We start from the raw sequence: 18,445 nt of genomic DNA, 5'->3' as shown, positions 1-18,445 counted from the left end.
ATGAGTTGGGTAGGTGACAAGAACAAGCCGATTCGATTTTGGTTCAGGTCAGGATCCAGATCCGGTCTATAAGTGGAATAGAAAAAGTAAACTGTTCCACCTGGCGGAGGTGTGCACTCTTCCGAGTGCCGTTCTAGTTTTTATTATTTTCAGGAGCGATTGAGGCAGCATTCTGTTGGTTAACGGCTAAACTGCCCAAATAAAGGGATGAGCAATTTGTGTAATGAATGAAGGTCTTTGTGCGTAATTTCGGTCTTCCCGCGTTTTGAAATCTTAATTGTGTGAAAGTACAGAAGGGTCGCCCATCATAAGCATTCGGAATATTTTTGCGACACGAGTGTAATCCAGGTAACCGTGGGCTACATTTGATCGTAATATAACGTAACTACTTTAAATTACACTCAAAGAGGACTTCTGACTTTCTGGACAATGAAAACCGAATAACACTTCTTCTATCATAAAAGAAACATGTTTTGATTACAACTCATGCAGATGAAAGAAAATAGTCTTGGAGGTAATGCATGTTGATACTACAAAATTATATAAAAAATATATATATATACATTTGAAGTTTTTAATAAAACAACTCCAACCCGTCATTTTTATGACCTTTTTATGCGACGCATCAGCAAAATAAATGACGGTTTTTGTCCGTAATTTCAGTTTTTACCCGACTTTTCAAGGCTGAATAGTGTGAAAATCCAGAAGGGTCACCCATCATTTGCACAGGCTTTTCAGATAGTGTGGGATAATAACCCCATGGGCCAAATAACCATGATGTGGGACCCACACATCATTCATTCATCCTGTTCCCACAATGAGACATCACCCTCATGCGTTGAATCACCCCACAAAACCATAACGCGCATCGTTCATCACTTTCCCATAATAGCACTTGCATATTTTGGCATTATAATCCCATGGGCCGAATAACCCCACGCAGAGATAACACCGATCGATCATATTGATCATTATGTCACCATATTAAGACTTGCACAATATGCCATCATAAGCACACCGGCCGAAATAACCGCACGAGACGATAATGCGCATCGTTCATCACATCGTTGCAATACCGATACGGAGTCTACTTTTTAATGGAAATTTTTGATGCTGCAAGAAAATTAATCGCAAGACCCCGACGGATCGAAGGATTGGCTCAGGGGTAGAGACTCGAAAGAACCACTCGGCCAAAGTACTACTGTTTATAGGCCAACACCATATGTGGCAGACAATTAATAATGCAGCCCCGTGAGCGTTGCACCAATTTTGCGATTCGACCTACGATGACATTTTAACGTGGCATTAAATTTCCCATCTCCTCCAATAAAATTATTGTTGGCAGGTCTGCGTGAGATTATTCATCCGTTCCTTCACATTAACTCCAAGTAGGCAAGCGATGTCATTCCAGACGTTCCCCGTTATTTCCACATCTTTATATGATTTGCTGGTTTTATCATACAGGGTTGGATTTCTTTCCACCAACGATATTCATAAATTTCCTCTCTCACTGCTATATGAAACTGTGGGAAAATGAAGGAGGTGGCCATCGAAGTGAAATTGCAAACTGTAACGAATGCATTGAAACCATAATAAGGGCAACTAAGGTGTTTTGAAAATCCCCCCCCGCCCTCCCCCCCCAAAAAAGTTTATGTTATCTCGACGTGCAAATGTGTGTTGAGATCACATTGAGATACATGTACAATTTACATGGAGCATTCAAAATATTCCTGGAACATACAATATTCTAAGAAACACCAACGTTTTACTTTTCTACACTAAAAAATAAATAAATAAATAAATCAGGGCTCGACATGAACAGGTGCCCAGGTGCTCGGGGCACCTAATTTTACCTTCTGCCACCAAAATTTTACGAGCGGTTTGGTTTTGGATGTCCCATCAGGAACCTACAAAAATTTTTTTTAAAAACTCTCATCATGAACATCAATTTTGACCCCAAATTTACGATCGCCACGATCGGAGCGACAAGGTGTTTGAAATCCACTTCGTACAATAGAAATATCACCAAATTTAGAGGCAGGATTAATAATTCTCAAATGTGCTCCACTCGCGCGTGTGGTCTGCGGGGGAAACGCAGAAAACTTACAAATGCATGAACCAAGATGTGAAAAGGATTGGTTGATTACGATTCACAATGTGATGATCACCTCTGAGCTCTACCCAAAAGAACATACATTGTTACGACAAATCTTGGTGGCGTTGGATTGAGAATGTTGTATCGCCAGTATGATGCATGAGGAGGACTACATCAGTCAGAGATAATAATAATAATAATAATAATAATAATAATAATAATAATTTTAGTGGGCCATTGGTCCGTGGTAGATTATTAAAGTTAATTTGATCATAATAACAGCGGAATAAGACTTCTCTGAAAGTCAACTTGCAGGGAGACATTAAAAATGTAATTATGCAACCGATCCGGGCCATAGGGCCAAGCTCGATCTATTGAGATCTCTCTCTATCGAGTGCAGCCTGTGGCTGCTGGTTGCATCATTGGTTGGGACGCGGCATACACTGGTACTAATTTTGCCGACCTCGGAAGGATGACGGGCTGAGTCAACCTCCTGGTGTATATTAATTCAGCGGCCAACGGGGCTTGAACTCAGGACCCTAGGATCCCAAGCCGCCACCCGAACCACTAAGCCAACACCAGGCTATCTATTGAGATAAATCGATGCGACGACATGATGAAATTAGAATGGCACTCAGTCGAGCACACATCTCCACCAGGTTGAACAGTTTACGTTTTGTATCCCACTGATAGGCTGGATCTGCATCCTGACCTGAACCAAAATCTAATCGGCTTGTTCTTGTCACCGACCCAACTGTTCCACCAAGTTAAGTCCGAATCCTTACATAACTTATTGAAATATCATGCTATGAATCGTCTTTGGTCATATCTCTCAATGATGAAGAATCACTTATATAATGAAAAAAAATTCTCGTGTCCAGATTGGATCTTCACCAAAGTCGAATTATTTCGTCCTTGTCACACACCCAACCTGTCCACAAAGTTTCGTCCGAATCCGTCCACAACATTTTGAGATATCGTGCTCACAGATAGACAGACAGGGGTGAAAACATAACCTCCGTCCACTTTCGGTGGTGGAAGAAATAAATAAACTTCACCAGGAAACTGTGCACGACCGTACCGCAAACCCTCTCATCGACTTTCTCAACAACCTTCTCGAAGAGGTTCAAGTCACTCAAAAACTTGGGTCTCATTCTCAGCCATGATCTCTCTTGGACATAGACAAGCCACATTCTAAAGATGGCCTCCAACACCACTCATCGACTGGGCATCCTTCGTCGTGCAAAGTCCTTCCTTGGCACAAGTGAACTCCGATCTACATACCAGGCTTCCATCCACAGCCTGATGGAGTACTGCTCTCCCCTCTGGACTGGTGCTCCTGCCTCACACCTTGCTCAGCTTGACGCTGTGGATTCCAAGACCTTCAAGATCATTGGAACCTCTCGCGATGAAGCTGAGTTTATGGGCCCATCACGTATGCAGTCGATGGTCTCTGTCTTCTTCAGCCTCCTTTCTGGTCTTGCACCCTCTGCTTTCCCCATGCCTTGTCCCCCACAGGTATCTGCAGAGCACACGCAGTCTACCAGCAACCCCGTTCTCATGAAATGCCCAAAATGCAGAACCATTGCTCATCTCCACTCATTTGTTCCTCTTCCGCCCCCCCCCCAACTGAGGAACTAACTTCCATACTCTCTTCAATCTCATTCTTCCTTCCTGGTCTTCAAGACAGATGTTCACCACTATCTCAAATCATCACCCACCCAAAACCATGATCTTTTTCTTCAAAACACCCTGCACCCTCCCCCTCCCCCCCATAAATTTTGCTTCTGTATCAATCTTGTCCACCCCTTGTGTTCTTCTCTACCCCTTCTCCCTTATTTGTCCGTCTCCATACATTTTCTCCCTCGGCCCTGCTGTTGACATATTCTCCTTCTCCTTTTCCTTTTGTTATGTTGCATCCTGATCCATTCTGTGTGCTAGCTCTTCCATGAACCTTGACTATGTAAACAAAAAAAACATCAGAGGAATGAGTCAGAAAAGACTCAATTGAGCTTTGCACCTGCAAAAAGACAAAATGTAGAGGGTGTGGCAGAAATTCGAGGAAAGTGTCCCTGATTCAGCAGGAGGAGGACAAGTTGGGGGGGGGAGGGTCGAGAGGAGATTGTTCAATCATGTTTGGCTGGCACATCAGTGAGCTTGGTTGATGCCTCTACCAGTGACGTTAGAGTTATGGGGTCAGATGGTGGAACAATCCTGTCCACTTCTGTATCCATCCTGTCCACCTATGAATCCTCCCCTACCCCTCATTTTTGCCCGCAGCCCTTGTTGTTTGTCCATCTCCATCTATTTTGTATGGTGGCCCTGCTGTTGGCATTCCACCGCTCCCACCCATCTTTCTGCTGTTCCTTTTGTCCTGTTGCATCCTGATTCGGATGTTCTCGCTCCTGTGTTCATCATCCTGTGATGAACACAGCCTGTGTTCTCGCTCTTCCATGAGCCTTGACTTTGCAAACAAACAAACAAAAAATTGTATGGACCATGTGCTCGAGTAGGTTCGATTTGCACCTTTACCAGGGACACATCAGAGACAAGTTGCATGTAACATGTGCACAGAGGAGGCAGTGACCATCCATCATAGAGCAGTATAGGGTATGAACATCTTGTGTAAAACCTCCTGTCCTGTCTACAGGCAAGACCAGGTGGAGGACTTGTGGTAAGTGAAAAGTGACATGTAAAAGTGCTGCGGGCACTGTTTTGGGGAATCAACCCAATGGCCGCTTCACAGAAGACTATGCACCCAGTAGTAGAGGGAGCCGCAGAGGGCACTGTAATGGAGACAGGGAACTTTTGCGGAGACGCCCTCCATGCGGCGGAACGGCCAATTTCAGGACCAGCCGTGTGCTGAAAGGTGGGCCCAAGGGCTAAAAAGCCATGTCTATGCATGAGCTGCAGATATCATCCCTCTCTTCAGGCAGCTTGGCCTGTGAGCATTAGACTCTCTGCCCAGACTCTGAGAGGGAAGCCAACCAACTCGCCATTCGCCTCGGGAGTCAAACTGGACCGTCCCTATGGTGTCAGAGTGATGTGGAGATGCGACTTCATTGCCGCTCATTTGCTAAAGTCCTCACCTGTCCCCTTTGTTGAGCAAGTCAGTGTGGTGGCGCCATTTGTGGGGTTTTAGTTTATTCCTGTAGTTAGTATGCTCCCTTATTTGTTCTCTTTTGAGCACCAGGTCTGTCCATTTATTTATTATTACAGTCTCATCTTCCTTCCTGTATTTCTTTTTTAAATAAACCATTTTATTTAGAATATTCATGTTCTTGCCTTCCCCCGCATGGCAAAACTGCCCAGTTTGGAATACGATTGACCGACCTTGGTGGAATATCAAATTATAACAGGCATTCCCGCTGTTAACACGTGGATAGATAAGCAAGTGCTGTCCGTTCACAGCAGCTTGTAGGATCGTTCAGCAATTCGCGTAAGTCTTAGATCTCCGGCGCAGAGGGTCTGCATTAGCAAGACTTCCTGACATAAATATTTCTATCGGTAGATAAAATAATTTTAATCAGCTTTCAAACCGACAGCACGTTGTGCTACACTACGACCGCAGGGGGAAATCTCACAGTGCACACCAAGCCTTACAGGCAATGATTCAAAATGCCACAAACGGAGAGATGAGCATAGCTGCAGACAAGTTTCACCCTTATTTGAGCTCATCAGTACAGCATAATGCTTTAAATTGTCTGCTTGGGCTGAACTTCCACTTGGGAACAAATTAATGGTATTTCAGCAGAGACACAACAGCAGACAGGGTACGCCGGTCTATGCTGTTGTGGCTAACCTGGTAAAGGAGGAACTCAATCAAAGGATGTTCGAGTCAAATGAAAACTGGCTCCCACGGAACTGGAACGGGTACGTGGATGACACTTTCGCCATTGAGTACAGGGACATGGTAGATCACCTTCTTGGGCAACTTGATCAAGTCCTTCCCAGCATGAGCTTTAACAAATGAAATGAATAACCAAAATGGCAGAATGGCCGCACCGCACAGGACTTTCCAGAAGGATTGGCTTCAAAGTAGGTACACAGCGCTCAGACTGGTGGAGTGTACAAGTCTCTACGCACCATCCAATGTCATATCGAAGCTAAAGGACAGGACATCAACTGGTGACAAATCAGAAGTAGTTTACCATTAATTGTGCAGAGACTGTGACCAGTACGAGACTAACATGATGTATGAATGCTAATGAGGCCTTTCACACATGCGGTGTGTGTGTGTGTGTGTGTGTGTGTGTGTGTGTGTGTGTGTGTGTGTGTGTGTGTGTGTGTGTGTGTGTGTGTGTGTTTACACCGATTTGGTTCGGCTCAACGGGCACCCTGCAGTTACTAGCGCAAAATCTGTGATTCAAATCGTCTTTTAAACATAACTTTCAGCATTTAGACGAAAGAGTGGCAATTTCAAGTTGTTCAAACGTAACTGTTTTGCTCCTGAATTCAAATCGGACTCATGGAAATATAGAAAAATGCGAGAAATATCTGTGGATGAGAGGAGTCAAGTTCCTACCTTTTCCACTAGGTAAAAGCGAGCGGCGGTGGCGGTGGCTGTGGATATTATCTAAGTCGCTTTGGTTACATATGAAAACATACTTGGTGTATCCAGTTGATTGTCGAGGAAGGGATCACTTTTCAGTTCTGCAGATCATGGAAAAAGCAAAAACTAAAATAAAATTAAAAACCCAAAACACTACATCGGTGAAACCCGGGAATTCATCTTCTCATTCATAATAATAATCATAATAAAAAAATCTTCAGAAGGTATATTTCCGAGCTGCATCTATCAATGGCAATGATTCTGGTACCATCCAACAGAGTTTTACCTCGTGCATCATCCTTTGGGATTGTAATTTTAATAGGTTGAAAGGATTTTATGAAACGGACGAAAACCTAGATTCCTTTGTAAAAGAAAAGGCAGAATCCGAGGGGTGGGCGGGACTGTGCGACTGTCAATCATCCTGATAGGGGCGGGGCTGTACGACTGTCACTCATCCTGATAGGGGCGGGGCTGTGCGACCGTCAATCATCCTGATAGGGGCGGGGCTGTGCGACTGTCAATCATCCTGATAGGGGCGGGGCTGTACGACTGTCAATCATTCTGATAGGGGCGGGGCTGTGCGACTGTCAATCATCCTGATAGGGGCGGGGCCGCTATGCATTTGCCTCAATGTCGGACATATGGACATGGAATAATAGCAGAAATATCTTGCTTTGGGAAATTCCTTGTTCGTTGTCCACCGTTCTTTTCCAATGCCATATCCAAGCGATGCGTGACGTCATCCGGACGCCGAAGGAAAGGAGTGCAGTACTCAGTGTTCACTAAGTTTTCTTGTTTTCTTGTTTGTTTGTTTGTTTGTTGGGTCGTCGCTAGACTACCCTTATTCTCAGTTTTTCCGTCTGTCTGTATGTTTGTTTGTATGTAATGGACAGCTCTGGAGGCCAGAGGAGTCAACCGATTTTGATGAAACTTGACAGGTAGGTTCATACCAGGATCTAGTTGTATGCTTTTGAGCATCGTTGCTATGGACACCACCGTTGCCTAGCAACGGGACTTTGAAATTTTTGAAAAATCCCCCCCAAAAATTCTCGAAAATCAAAAATCGGCTTCCAGGCTTTTATGCGCACTGTAATCAACTTCTTTGTCAAAAATTTTCGGCCCGATCCGTCAAAAACTGTATGACTAGTATGCAATTATGTAGCGACCACCCATGTCGCCTTCTGGCTTGTCTGTTTGTTTGTTTGTCAGGGCGATATCTCAGCCATCCTTTGAGCTAGGAAGCTGAAATTTGGGGACACAAGTGAAGATGTGCTTTGGCAAAAACGGTCTTTTTTGTTTAATTACTTAATTATTATCAATTTAGTAATTCCTTCTTTATTTTCTTTCTCATCGAGGCAATATCTCGGGCACCTTTATGAGCTCGGAAGCTGATATTTGGACACGACGGTGAACAAATGATTTGGCTGTAAAGAGTATTTTTGACTTATTGATTAATCAATTCAACAATTAAGTATTCATTTTTCGATGAATTACTTAATTTTCAAAGAGTTACAGATTCGGATGAAACAGTGGTGGTTCAGGTGTGCTATTATGCAATTGATTGAGAAATCAATTATTTTACGATTATTATTTATTTTAACTTTGCAGCTAATCACCGAATCAATAAATTATTGCACATCGCTTCACACCAAATCCGTCACCACGTGCAGCGTGGTAGCTTCTCATATGGACAGGGCAGGTACTTGGGGTACAGAAAACTAAATTCTTACTCGAGCACATTTACTGAACACCCCAGTGTGTGTGTGTGTGTGTGTGTGTGTGTGTGTGTGTGTGTGTGTGTGTGTGTGTGTGTGTGTGTGTGTGTGTGTGTGTGTGTGTGTGTGTGTGTGTGTGTGTGTGTGTGTGTGTGTGTGTGTGTGTGTGTGTGTGTGTGTACAACAGTGAGAGTATGGATTGGGTAAGGTACTCCCTTATGCATGTTGATGACAATTTTTCTGAAAATGTTACACAGATGGCTACGTACATCAGGGTTCAGCATGATCACTTTGATGTTGTTCTCTCCACTGTTAATCCACAGGAATTATTTTGAACATTTCTAAGTGCAGGTCATTGTGTGCCCTGAGGCTGGATGAAGACATTATTACCCTGCTCTCGTGAATGAAAAAGCAGGGTTAAGCGATTGGTAGCGTACGTACGTATGCCGTTCATAGGTACGTCATACGTGTCTGCATTTTGTTAAGAGCACACATCGAAAACCATTCAGCAGAAGGAATTGAAACTTTACCACATGTTATATGATCATGTGACATAGCGGTCACTCTTTTGCGGTCAACTTAGGCTGAAATTTCTAAAATTGTCGATTTTCATCTGATTGACAAGAAATTTGAACAGGATTTTCATAAAAATGACCATCATGTGTCACGTGGTCTGGCGGCCATATCAGATCACAGGGAAAATCTTTGAAACAGCTTGACTGATCAATGCAAAATTTAAACAATTGATCAACTACCCATGGGAATATGGTTTGATAAAGATGACGTGATTGGTCATGTGGTCTGGCAGCCGTATTGGATTTAATAATACCCCCTTAAAAAGCAAAAGGGTTCTTTGGCACCAACTCCTTCTGAAAACTGTGTGGGGTATCAAGGTTTTCTATAAATACCATCTAGTTTGAGAAACGATCAATCAGACAGAGCTGTAAGATACAGTCAGGGTTACGTAAGACGTGCAGGAAGACATGCAGTATTTCACATTGCTGACAGATCTATTAGCACTGTTTGCTCCAAGATTGTGTGTCCTCTGAGTACCATCCCATTATGTTATTCAACATGAAATAAAAATGAGAGAAACAAGTGAATAAGAATATTTATGCTAAATATGTTTACAGTATTGCCGTCACATAACAATCCCTCCATTACTGCCTCATCTACACTTCATCAATTATTGCTTCAAGCTTCTACAAACACTCCACTGGTTACAACACTACTTGATTACTCTTGTAGTGTAGCCACATACTGAGACTCTACCCATTAGCAGCCTGACTACAATGTTAATACCATTACATAAACATCAACTTCTTAAAAACTGTATGTACATCTCTAATAACAGCATTCTGTAATTATCTGCATTTGTGATGGATTAGTCTAACTTGATTAAAAAAAAAAATAGTAAGAAACACAACTGAAGTTGCAAGAACTCCCTGAAATTGTAAAGGAGCTTCTTATACTTTTGCTGAAATGAAATAGAGGAGTTTCTTGTACTTTTAACTGGACAATAGTCTAGAGGTCGTGATGTAGGGATTGTTATGTGACGGCAATCAACATTGTTAACTACTCTCAAAACCAACATCATCCCTCTCTTGTTTATAACCGTTTTTAGACTGGAGTTTATCATCCCGACATTGCTTTTTTTCATTTAGCGTAAATATCTTTATTCACTTGCATATTTATTCAACCAAAGAAGCCCACTGACATCATGTACATAAATTACACCAACACATCACCTCCAAACTAGGAGGCATCCGTATGGTACTCAAGCCTTTGCAGACTGAGATTAAAGCCTATGGTCACAAACAGACAAAAGCAGAGATGCCGATCAAGATTCCGTCCTTGTCGTGGGCTCATCAGGACAGCATACTGCTGATCGTTTATTCGTGACCATACTAGGCTCATTAATATAACTGAATCGAACCTTCAAACTTGGCGTGGCAGCAGGGCACAAATCAAGTCCCATCACAGCGCTTACTGCACAACCTTCTAGTAACCAGTGTTGCCAATAATATAATTATATATATATATATATATATATATATATATATATATATATATATATATATATATATATATATATATATATATATATATATATATATATATATTATTGGTTGCCCTTAATACTGGAAGAAGGCCATTTACATGCAACATGTGAACCCCAGGGTCATTAAGCCTCCCCCTATAGCATAGGGGAAGGTGTATTACTGTTGCAGGGTTTGTTTCTAAAATTAGCACCCCAAGTTTTTCATGGTACCAAAGAGTTTTAGACCCCTAGGAGTACTAAACCACCATTTAATTTTTTTTTTCTTCCTGCACTCTCAACATTCCCAATTCCCAAACGGTATCAATTTCCGAGCTGTATCTTTTAGCCGGCTGGGACCTTCAGAATGAAATTTTGCATCAATAATGTGAATAGAAACTATGCAGGATTTACATCATTATTGACCTTGACCTATTTAAGGTCATTACCTAATTATAGACATTTTAACATTTTTCACCATAAATCGACGAAGGTTTGTTCGATTGGGACGGGTTTGCCATCACTAGATAGCCTTTGAGCAAGGCACATCGATGCTTTATTTACATTATACCCGTCCGGGTTAAAGGTCAAGGTCAAATGGCAGTCTGAAAATAATGCAGTGTTTGCCATCGCTCAATTTTGCCAACACGGAATCTCAAAGACTCAAAGACCGCTTGCCCTTCCAAGATGTTCTTGCATTATAATAGTGTACCTGGACTGAAGTTGTGCACCTGATATTTTGATTGGCGTCTTTGACCTAGTTTTTCGGATTGTGACCCAATTAACAAAAAACACCTTTTTGATCATAACTTGAAGAATTTTCCTACGATTTTCATGATGTTGAGTTTTATGTATATATTGAAGATGTGGACAAGTTTTCTAAATTTACACTCTATCCCTAAATGTTGAAGGTCAAGGTCATATGGTGGTGCAAAAAAAAAGGATGGGCATCATTGGATCACTGGGCAAGGGTAAGTAAAGGGCAATTGCTAAGAGTAAGCCGACCCCATCAGGGGAGGGTTACCCTTGGCGATCGCTTTGTGATCGCAGACATCTAGCTTTCCTTGTAGTGCAAAAGCTGTTGCCCAGGCAGGAATCACACAAAGACAGCAAGTAACCTGGTGTGAAGGAACCTCCAGGAACACCATATCACTTGCTACCCACAGTCCAAGCAGGAATTTGTAATTTCTTCACGGTGCCAGAGACAGCTCACCTTACTCTTCACGGACGCTGAAGGATCTTCAACAAACCACCACCCAATACCAGCAGACAGGCCACCCAGTTTAACGCCCATCCGAGGGAGAACACACACATCAAGGCGAGTGTGAATTCCTCTCGGGTGTGCGCGTCATTGAACGTTATCATCTCCACAACTCGGGTATCAGAAGGTAGAACAGAATCCTGCCAGGACTCGAAGTACCCACCTCCGTTTCGGTGAAGGATCGTGATTCATGGACTAAGTTGTGCTGTTCTCAGTTTTGTTCCGAGGGCTCTTTTCAGGATCATCACCGAGCCCCAGACAGACTCCAACTGCAGTTTGTTGGTGGAAATATTCCCAGGGATGGTTCTTCTTTATCATTCCCATTGCTGCAGAAACTGCGTGTGTGTGTGTGTGTGTGTGGTTTTTTTTTTTGCTTAAATAACAATACATTCATTGGAATAGCAACTAGGGGGTGTGGAAAACAGGTAAGAGAAGGTTTCTGCAAAGAAACAGTTCACAAAGAGCTTGTCTGATTCATTCACTTCTTGCAGTGCCAGGGATGCGTTTCTTCCGCAAACCCACACTCTTCTTGTGCTCCAGCTCTCGTGTCCAGGTGGACATCTCGTGTCCAGGTGGACAGAAAGATGTGCGACGGATCAACTGCTGATTATCCCGTTCTGAACAGGTTCTAATATGGCGGCTTGTTTGTTTGTTATTCGACTAGTGCGTGCCTGTACGTGCGCGGCTGTACATGCGTGGCCGGATGTGCAAAAAAAAAAATAATAATAATAAAAAAAAAACTTTCAAACTGCGTGCCGGAAACAACAACCACACAGGCCATAAATTGGTAAATCAATGGCCATAACTTGGGAAACACTTGGGAAACAGCTGAAACGGATGAAGAGGAACGATATCAAACCTTGAAAAGGCACATACTCAGGTCCCCAGCATCAATTGTGACATCATATAAAACGAAGAAGAAGAATTGTAACGTCAATTGTGACGTCATAGCACCATGTCCTGTGATTGGTTTGGTAAATAAATGGCCATAACTTGGGAAGCACTTGTCCGATTAATATCAAACCTTGAAAAGGCACATCCACAGGGCCCCAGCAATATAGCTGGCAAGTTTCAATTAGATCGGACCAGTGGTTGTGGAGAAACAGCGGTCACAGACAGACAGACACACAGAGATTGCTGGATAGATGATGGGTAAACTAACGTCCATCCATACCGCAAACATCGAAGACTTTTACTTGTACGATTCCAGCACCAAAACGACATGACCAATCCACCGGTCTCCCGTTCACACTCACCAGCCTCCCAGCTTCGTTGTTGTGCAGGTCTATGAGGGTTTTGAGATCTCCCGCCCCGCGCCACCTGCGTCTGTCCAGGTAGATCCGGGATTTCTTAAAGCCGAAAGCCACATCGTCTCCGCAGCCACCCCATTCCCACACGTCTTGAACCGGCACTCCTTGGACCCCACCAGCCTCCGCAACCACGCGAGTGTTGGCGACGACAGGTGTGTGCAGGAAGCCATTCGGTCTCTGTCGACCCCGGGGGTCTTCACATCCGCACTGAGGGAGTTCACCGAGACTGCAAGCTTTGGTCACGGCAAAGGTGACGCCGGCGGACGTGATGGCATTGACAAAGGCAGTCTCACGAACGTCTGTCACACAAAAGGGAACAAGTCAGTAGTCATCGATTCATAAATAAATATTATAACAGGAAAGATAACACAAGAAATGTTTTTTTTTTTCGTGAAAACATCGAAAAGCCATCGAGATCGGTAAAATGATGTGAAGTTTGACACAATTAGCGACGAGGGAAAAGCACGAAAAACTTTCAGCCAATCAGCGGCAAGTATTCGTCCTCGCGGTCTCGTCCTCTGAACTCAGAACTGGAGAACTTTGAAACATTCTCTTTTTTACTGAAAACGATAATAAAATTCATTGGAATTATTCCGAGTTAATGAAAGGTAAATGGAATGGTGTTTTTTTTTGCCCAAGTCTTTCACGAACAGGCTGGCCAGGCCTCCTGTATACGGTATACTCGTGTACTTTTTAACGACATTAAATAACTCCACACTCGTCGGTAAGTTATCTGGCGTGGGTTCGAATCCCGACCCAGCTATAAACTGTCATCCGGGTGTTTTTCATCAATGTGTGTGCCGTCCGATCCCACGGGGTCCTTCACGAAGAGTGGGCGAGCTATCGCCGGCATCCTGAAACAGATTTTAAAGATCCGCGCAGTGCATTGTGCACACCTCTTGTAACCGCACACGGTTTGCACACCTCCCCCCATGATTCATGAAGAAGACAAGGAAGGGGTGATGAAGAGGGGACGTGGTTTTCACCGGAGGCCGTTCGGTCTGTTTTACGTCACGGTGTTGTGACGTCATGGAGGGTGAAATCCTTCACCGCCACTTGTGGGATTGAAAAAAAAATTGTAGGAAATTTTTTGGGAAACCAAAGGTGCCTCGAATTGGCAATTTCTCTCGAATCCTTCCCTGCACTGAACAACGTATTATATGAGTGTTAAAGTCGACGTTCCAACAACAAACAAACAAGCATCATGCACGACTGTTCGTCACCAGGACCGTTGTTCACTGATCCGTGGTGTTTGTACCAAATAAACAGCTCGTAAGAACATAATCACACGCAACGCCAACGCCGATGCACAGTGTGACGCATGGACAGGGAATCCGGTGGGATGACCACGCCCCGCCGCGCCCCGTCGTGCCCCCCAATCATCCTGACGCCGTGTGCCGACGTCACAGCGCCCAGAGCTCGTCCTGCCAGCGGAGACATTCTCGAATTGCTCGACTGTTCATCGTTTTGACTTTCACACTGAATCCCAACGCCGGCTCGTTCGTCGGCCGTGGTGGAGCACGTGCGGAAAAACAGGTGAAGGGGCGGGGCGAGTTATTTTGTGCGCGACAGGTGGAGAGGGCGGAGTCAGAGTCGCGTCCTCGCGCGTCGCTCGCGCTCCTGGAAGGAACAGCACGGATGTGGCAGCACGGCCTCAGACAGGCATCCACACTCCGATATAAACATCGTGTGGAGTGGAGCACGGTCCTCACGGCTCGAGGTCCCTGCACGAGTCGCCTTGAAACGTTTGATTGCGTTCGTCGGTGTTGTGAGCTGTGTGCGTGCGTGTTGTGTGTGCATGTTGTGCGTGTGTGCATGTTGTGCGTGTGTGCATGTTGTGCGTGTGTGCATGTTGCGTGTGTGTGCACACGTGCATGTTGTGCGTGTGTGCATGTTGTGCGTGTGTGCACGCGTGTGTGCGTGTGTGCGTGTGACACGGTTCCGACTCGCTCGATGAGCCAACGAGACCCCAGCAAACACGAGGCGAGGGCGAGGCGCGCTAATTGCACAAGATCGCCCGCGGGAGGAATGGCTGGGCGCCTTGGAATGAGGCGGAGGGCCCAGGTGGGAGTTGTTGGGACGGGTCGCGAAGAGAGCAGCCGCCACTTGCACAGGCATTCCGCCCTGCGCGCCAAATCCTGCGGTGCAGGACCCGCCCATGGGACACCTCCATCGATCGGTATCAATACCGTTATGCAGGTGTAGTAATAAATCGGTTTGGGTATATGTATGTACACACCATAACGTTTAAAACAACGGTGTTGAGGAAGACCCACACCGCACCACCCCAACTCCTCCTGCGTTGTGGTTGTGGTGGTGGTGGTGGTTTTGCCTGTCCATTGCCACGTAGTGCGATTCGAGTGTTACAAAGACGACTTTGTGTGCGCGTTGTGAACGTGCCCGGGGGTCGTGCCTCCGCGCGATAAATCACCGATTGATCATCTCGCGATTTCCGCAACAACTTTGATGAGAGCGTGGCCGTGGGCAGTGATTCCTGGGTACGGGACCCGACGTGAGCACGACAGTGAGGGACGGTCGAGTGCGGAATGAAGGTGTTGTGGGAGAGAGATGGTGGGCAGGGGTTGGTGATTCCGGTGGTGGTGGTGGTGATTATTTATTTATTTATTTTTATATATATATATGAAGGGTCTCAGCGCGGAAAGAGTAAAGTTTGGTGTCTGTAACGCGCATTCCTCTTCCTGCACTCTCGACTTCGTTCCAGTCCAGAAAGGTCATACACGTTCGAAAAATGGACAATGAGAGACCACACCAATGGAACAGCTCTCAGCGTATACACCGCCTCAGGCCACTCTTTCACTCACCCACCTTCCTTGCCAAACTTACCCTGCTGCAGTATTCGGCCAAAGTACTTTCTGGGAACGCTGCAGTCCCAGCGCCGCCTTGTGAACTGGTGCCGACATTCCCGCAGTCCGAGTCGAGCTCCCGCCACCACGGCACGCACTACCTGGGGCTCGCGCTGGCACAAGGTCCCCGCGCGCCCGCTCGCGCGCCGCGCTTCGCGGCAGATCCGGTTCGAGTACATGAGCAGCGGACTCGCGGCCACGCGCCTGCCAAGAAGCATGCAGTACACATCTCTCACATCTCACACATTATCAACATCATCATCATCATCACAATGTATTATTGAACACGTCACAATAACTAACGTCTGATTGACCGTGTGGCAGTTTACCTGTCCAATGCAGTTACTCGTGTTTAAAACAAAAATAGGATGTCACCGGACATAGATTGCAACAAAACGTGTGATCAAGACACAAACATAGCAACAACGACGAGAATAAACACTAATTGTGCAAGCATTCAGTGGTGATAATTATAATGTCCTGCGTTCAACGGTTCCATCGAATCACCAAACACTACGACGACCCCTATAAAGCGCAATGATCATTACTTTGTCTCGCACTTGGGTGTTCGGGGGTCCACGAACCGGTGGCTAAACCGTCGACACAGGAATCGTACAATATCCGGCGATTTAGAGGTCGAAGCGGCATCTCAGACTAGAAGGTACAGGTGCAAAGAGAGCGGAGAGGAGGTGAGGGGGGATTAATGCTCAATTCTCCTCCTGCCGAAAAATAAATAAACAAAAGAGGTGAAGGGGTACACAAGACCCGCCACACTCACCACCAAGTTCCAATGATGTTCACAGGGCAAAGCAGGAAAAAGAGCGCCAAAATCCGCCTTGCACTCGCCGACTGTGCCATGATGTACGGTCGCACTCCCACTCAACTTTCCCACTCTGAGCCGACACCTACTCTGGACCTGCTGTGGGTGGTTCAGCCATTGGGCATTATTAAAAGTTTCCTTTTTCCTTCCTCTTTTGGATAATCTTTGAGTTTTTCTTGAGCTGTAGCTGCGGATGAAGAAGACACGAGCTGGGACCTTCGATTGAACGCAGTTGGCTGAAAGTGGAAAAGACCCGGAGGAACCTCCTTAAAGAGTTTGTTGCACGTCCTTGGCAGGTCGTCTTGTCCCAAACTCACTCATTCTCGGAATACTCCATTCCTTTCCTGGCACAAAGCTCGAGGCACGATCGTTTCGCTTCTTATCCCACGTCCCAATCCGGACCCACCTTTCCCTGCTCTGCGTCCGTCCGACCGACCGCCCCTTGAGCCTCCACCCCTGCTCAGCACTCCAACCACCAGCCTTTTATATACACGACGTGTAAGCAACGTCTGATCTCAGCGAGTTGAGTCGCCAGGTGTCGCATGGAGATGTTCATAATAATCGTTCAATTGCGATGAATCGAGGGGTAAACATCGAACAAGAAGTGCGGACCTCAGAGAAAACATGCTCCTCCTGATGTGCTGGGCAGTGAAGATTGTAGTTTGATGGTGCTGAAAAAAACAACGAAAAAGAAAAAATGTTGTGAATCCTCCCTCAAGCCCCTGCCGACGCAACGCTGGGTTTACACTGGGGGCAGGGTCCACGCTCAGAAGGAGGCCATAATGACTAAAATTGTTTTTGTGGTGTACTCCCACCACAATATACAGGGTGCTTTAAAAATATGGAATAGTAGGAAATGTTTTTTTATTTTTTGGAGATGCCTTTTGAGGCGTACAGAATGTCGTGGACCGATGTAATAGCCCTCACGTAGGCCAGATTTAATCTCACCCGACTTGTTTTTTTTTCTTTGGGGACACCTGAAATCGGGGGTTTATACCACGAGATCATGTACTATTGAAGATCTGAAGTATGAAATCAAACGAATGTGATAAAATCGATCTGTCAATGTTAAACGTTCAAACAAACCTTCATACATACATACATACATACACACTACATGGCCAAAAGTATGTGGACACCTGCTCGTCCAACATCTCATTTCAAAATCATGGGCATCAATATGGAGTTGGTCCCCTCTTTCCTGCTACAACAGCCTCCACTCTTCTAGGAAGCCTTTCCACTAGATATTGGAACATTGCTGTGGAGATTTGTTTCCATTCAGCCACAAGGGCATTCGTGAGGCCGGGCACTGATGTTGGGCGATGAGGTCTGGCTCGCACTCGATGTTCCAATTCATCCCAAAGGTGTTCGATGGGGTTGAGGTGAGGGCTCTGTCCGGGCCAGTCAAGTTCTTCCACACCGATCTCGAGAAACCATTTCTGTATGGACCTCGCTTTACGCATGGGGGCATTGTCATGATGAAACAGGAAAGGGCCTTCCCCCAAACTGTTGCCACAAAGTTGGAAGCACAGAATCGTCTCGAATGTCATTGTATGCTGAAGTGTTACGATTTCCCTTCAATGGAACCAAGGGGCCGAGCCCAAACCATGAAAAACAGTCCCAGACCATTATTCCTCCTCTAGCAAACTTTACAGTTGGCACTATGTATCCGGGCAGGTAACGTTCTCCTGGCATCCACCAAAACCCAGATTCGTCCGTCGAACTGCCAGATGGTGAAGCGTGATTCATCACTCCAGAGAACACATTTCCACTGCTCCAGAGTCCAATGG

At 45.3% G+C, this 18,445-nt stretch overlaps 1 protein-coding gene across 1 annotated transcript in view; it reads right to left on the bottom strand.

Annotated features, from left to right (window-relative positions):
- Positions 1-17,132, bottom strand: part of LOC147013727 (protein Wnt-6-like) — a 30,114-nt gene extending 12,982 nt beyond the window's left edge. Inside the window, exons 1-3 of the mRNA XM_085850891.1 lie at positions 16,614-17,132; positions 15,816-16,039; positions 12,918-13,270 (exon numbers count right to left, since the gene is read on the bottom strand). Coding sequence (XP_085707017.1) covers positions 12,918-13,270; positions 15,816-16,039; positions 16,614-16,693 — 657 coding nt within the window. The 5' untranslated portion in view covers positions 16,694-17,132. The remainder of the gene's footprint in view (positions 1-12,917; positions 13,271-15,815; positions 16,040-16,613) is intronic.
- Between the last annotated feature and the right edge of the window lie 1,313 nt (positions 17,133-18,445).

Source organism: Eptatretus burgeri, chromosome 13 (assembly GCF_056783735.1).
Source record: "Eptatretus burgeri isolate ZD-2024b chromosome 13, Ebu_testis_v1, whole genome shotgun sequence".
Taxonomy (NCBI): Eukaryota; Metazoa; Chordata; class Myxini; order Myxiniformes; family Myxinidae; genus Eptatretus; species Eptatretus burgeri.
Note: the sequence above shows the minus strand (reverse complement) of the source record. Positions and strands in the feature narration are given on the sequence as shown.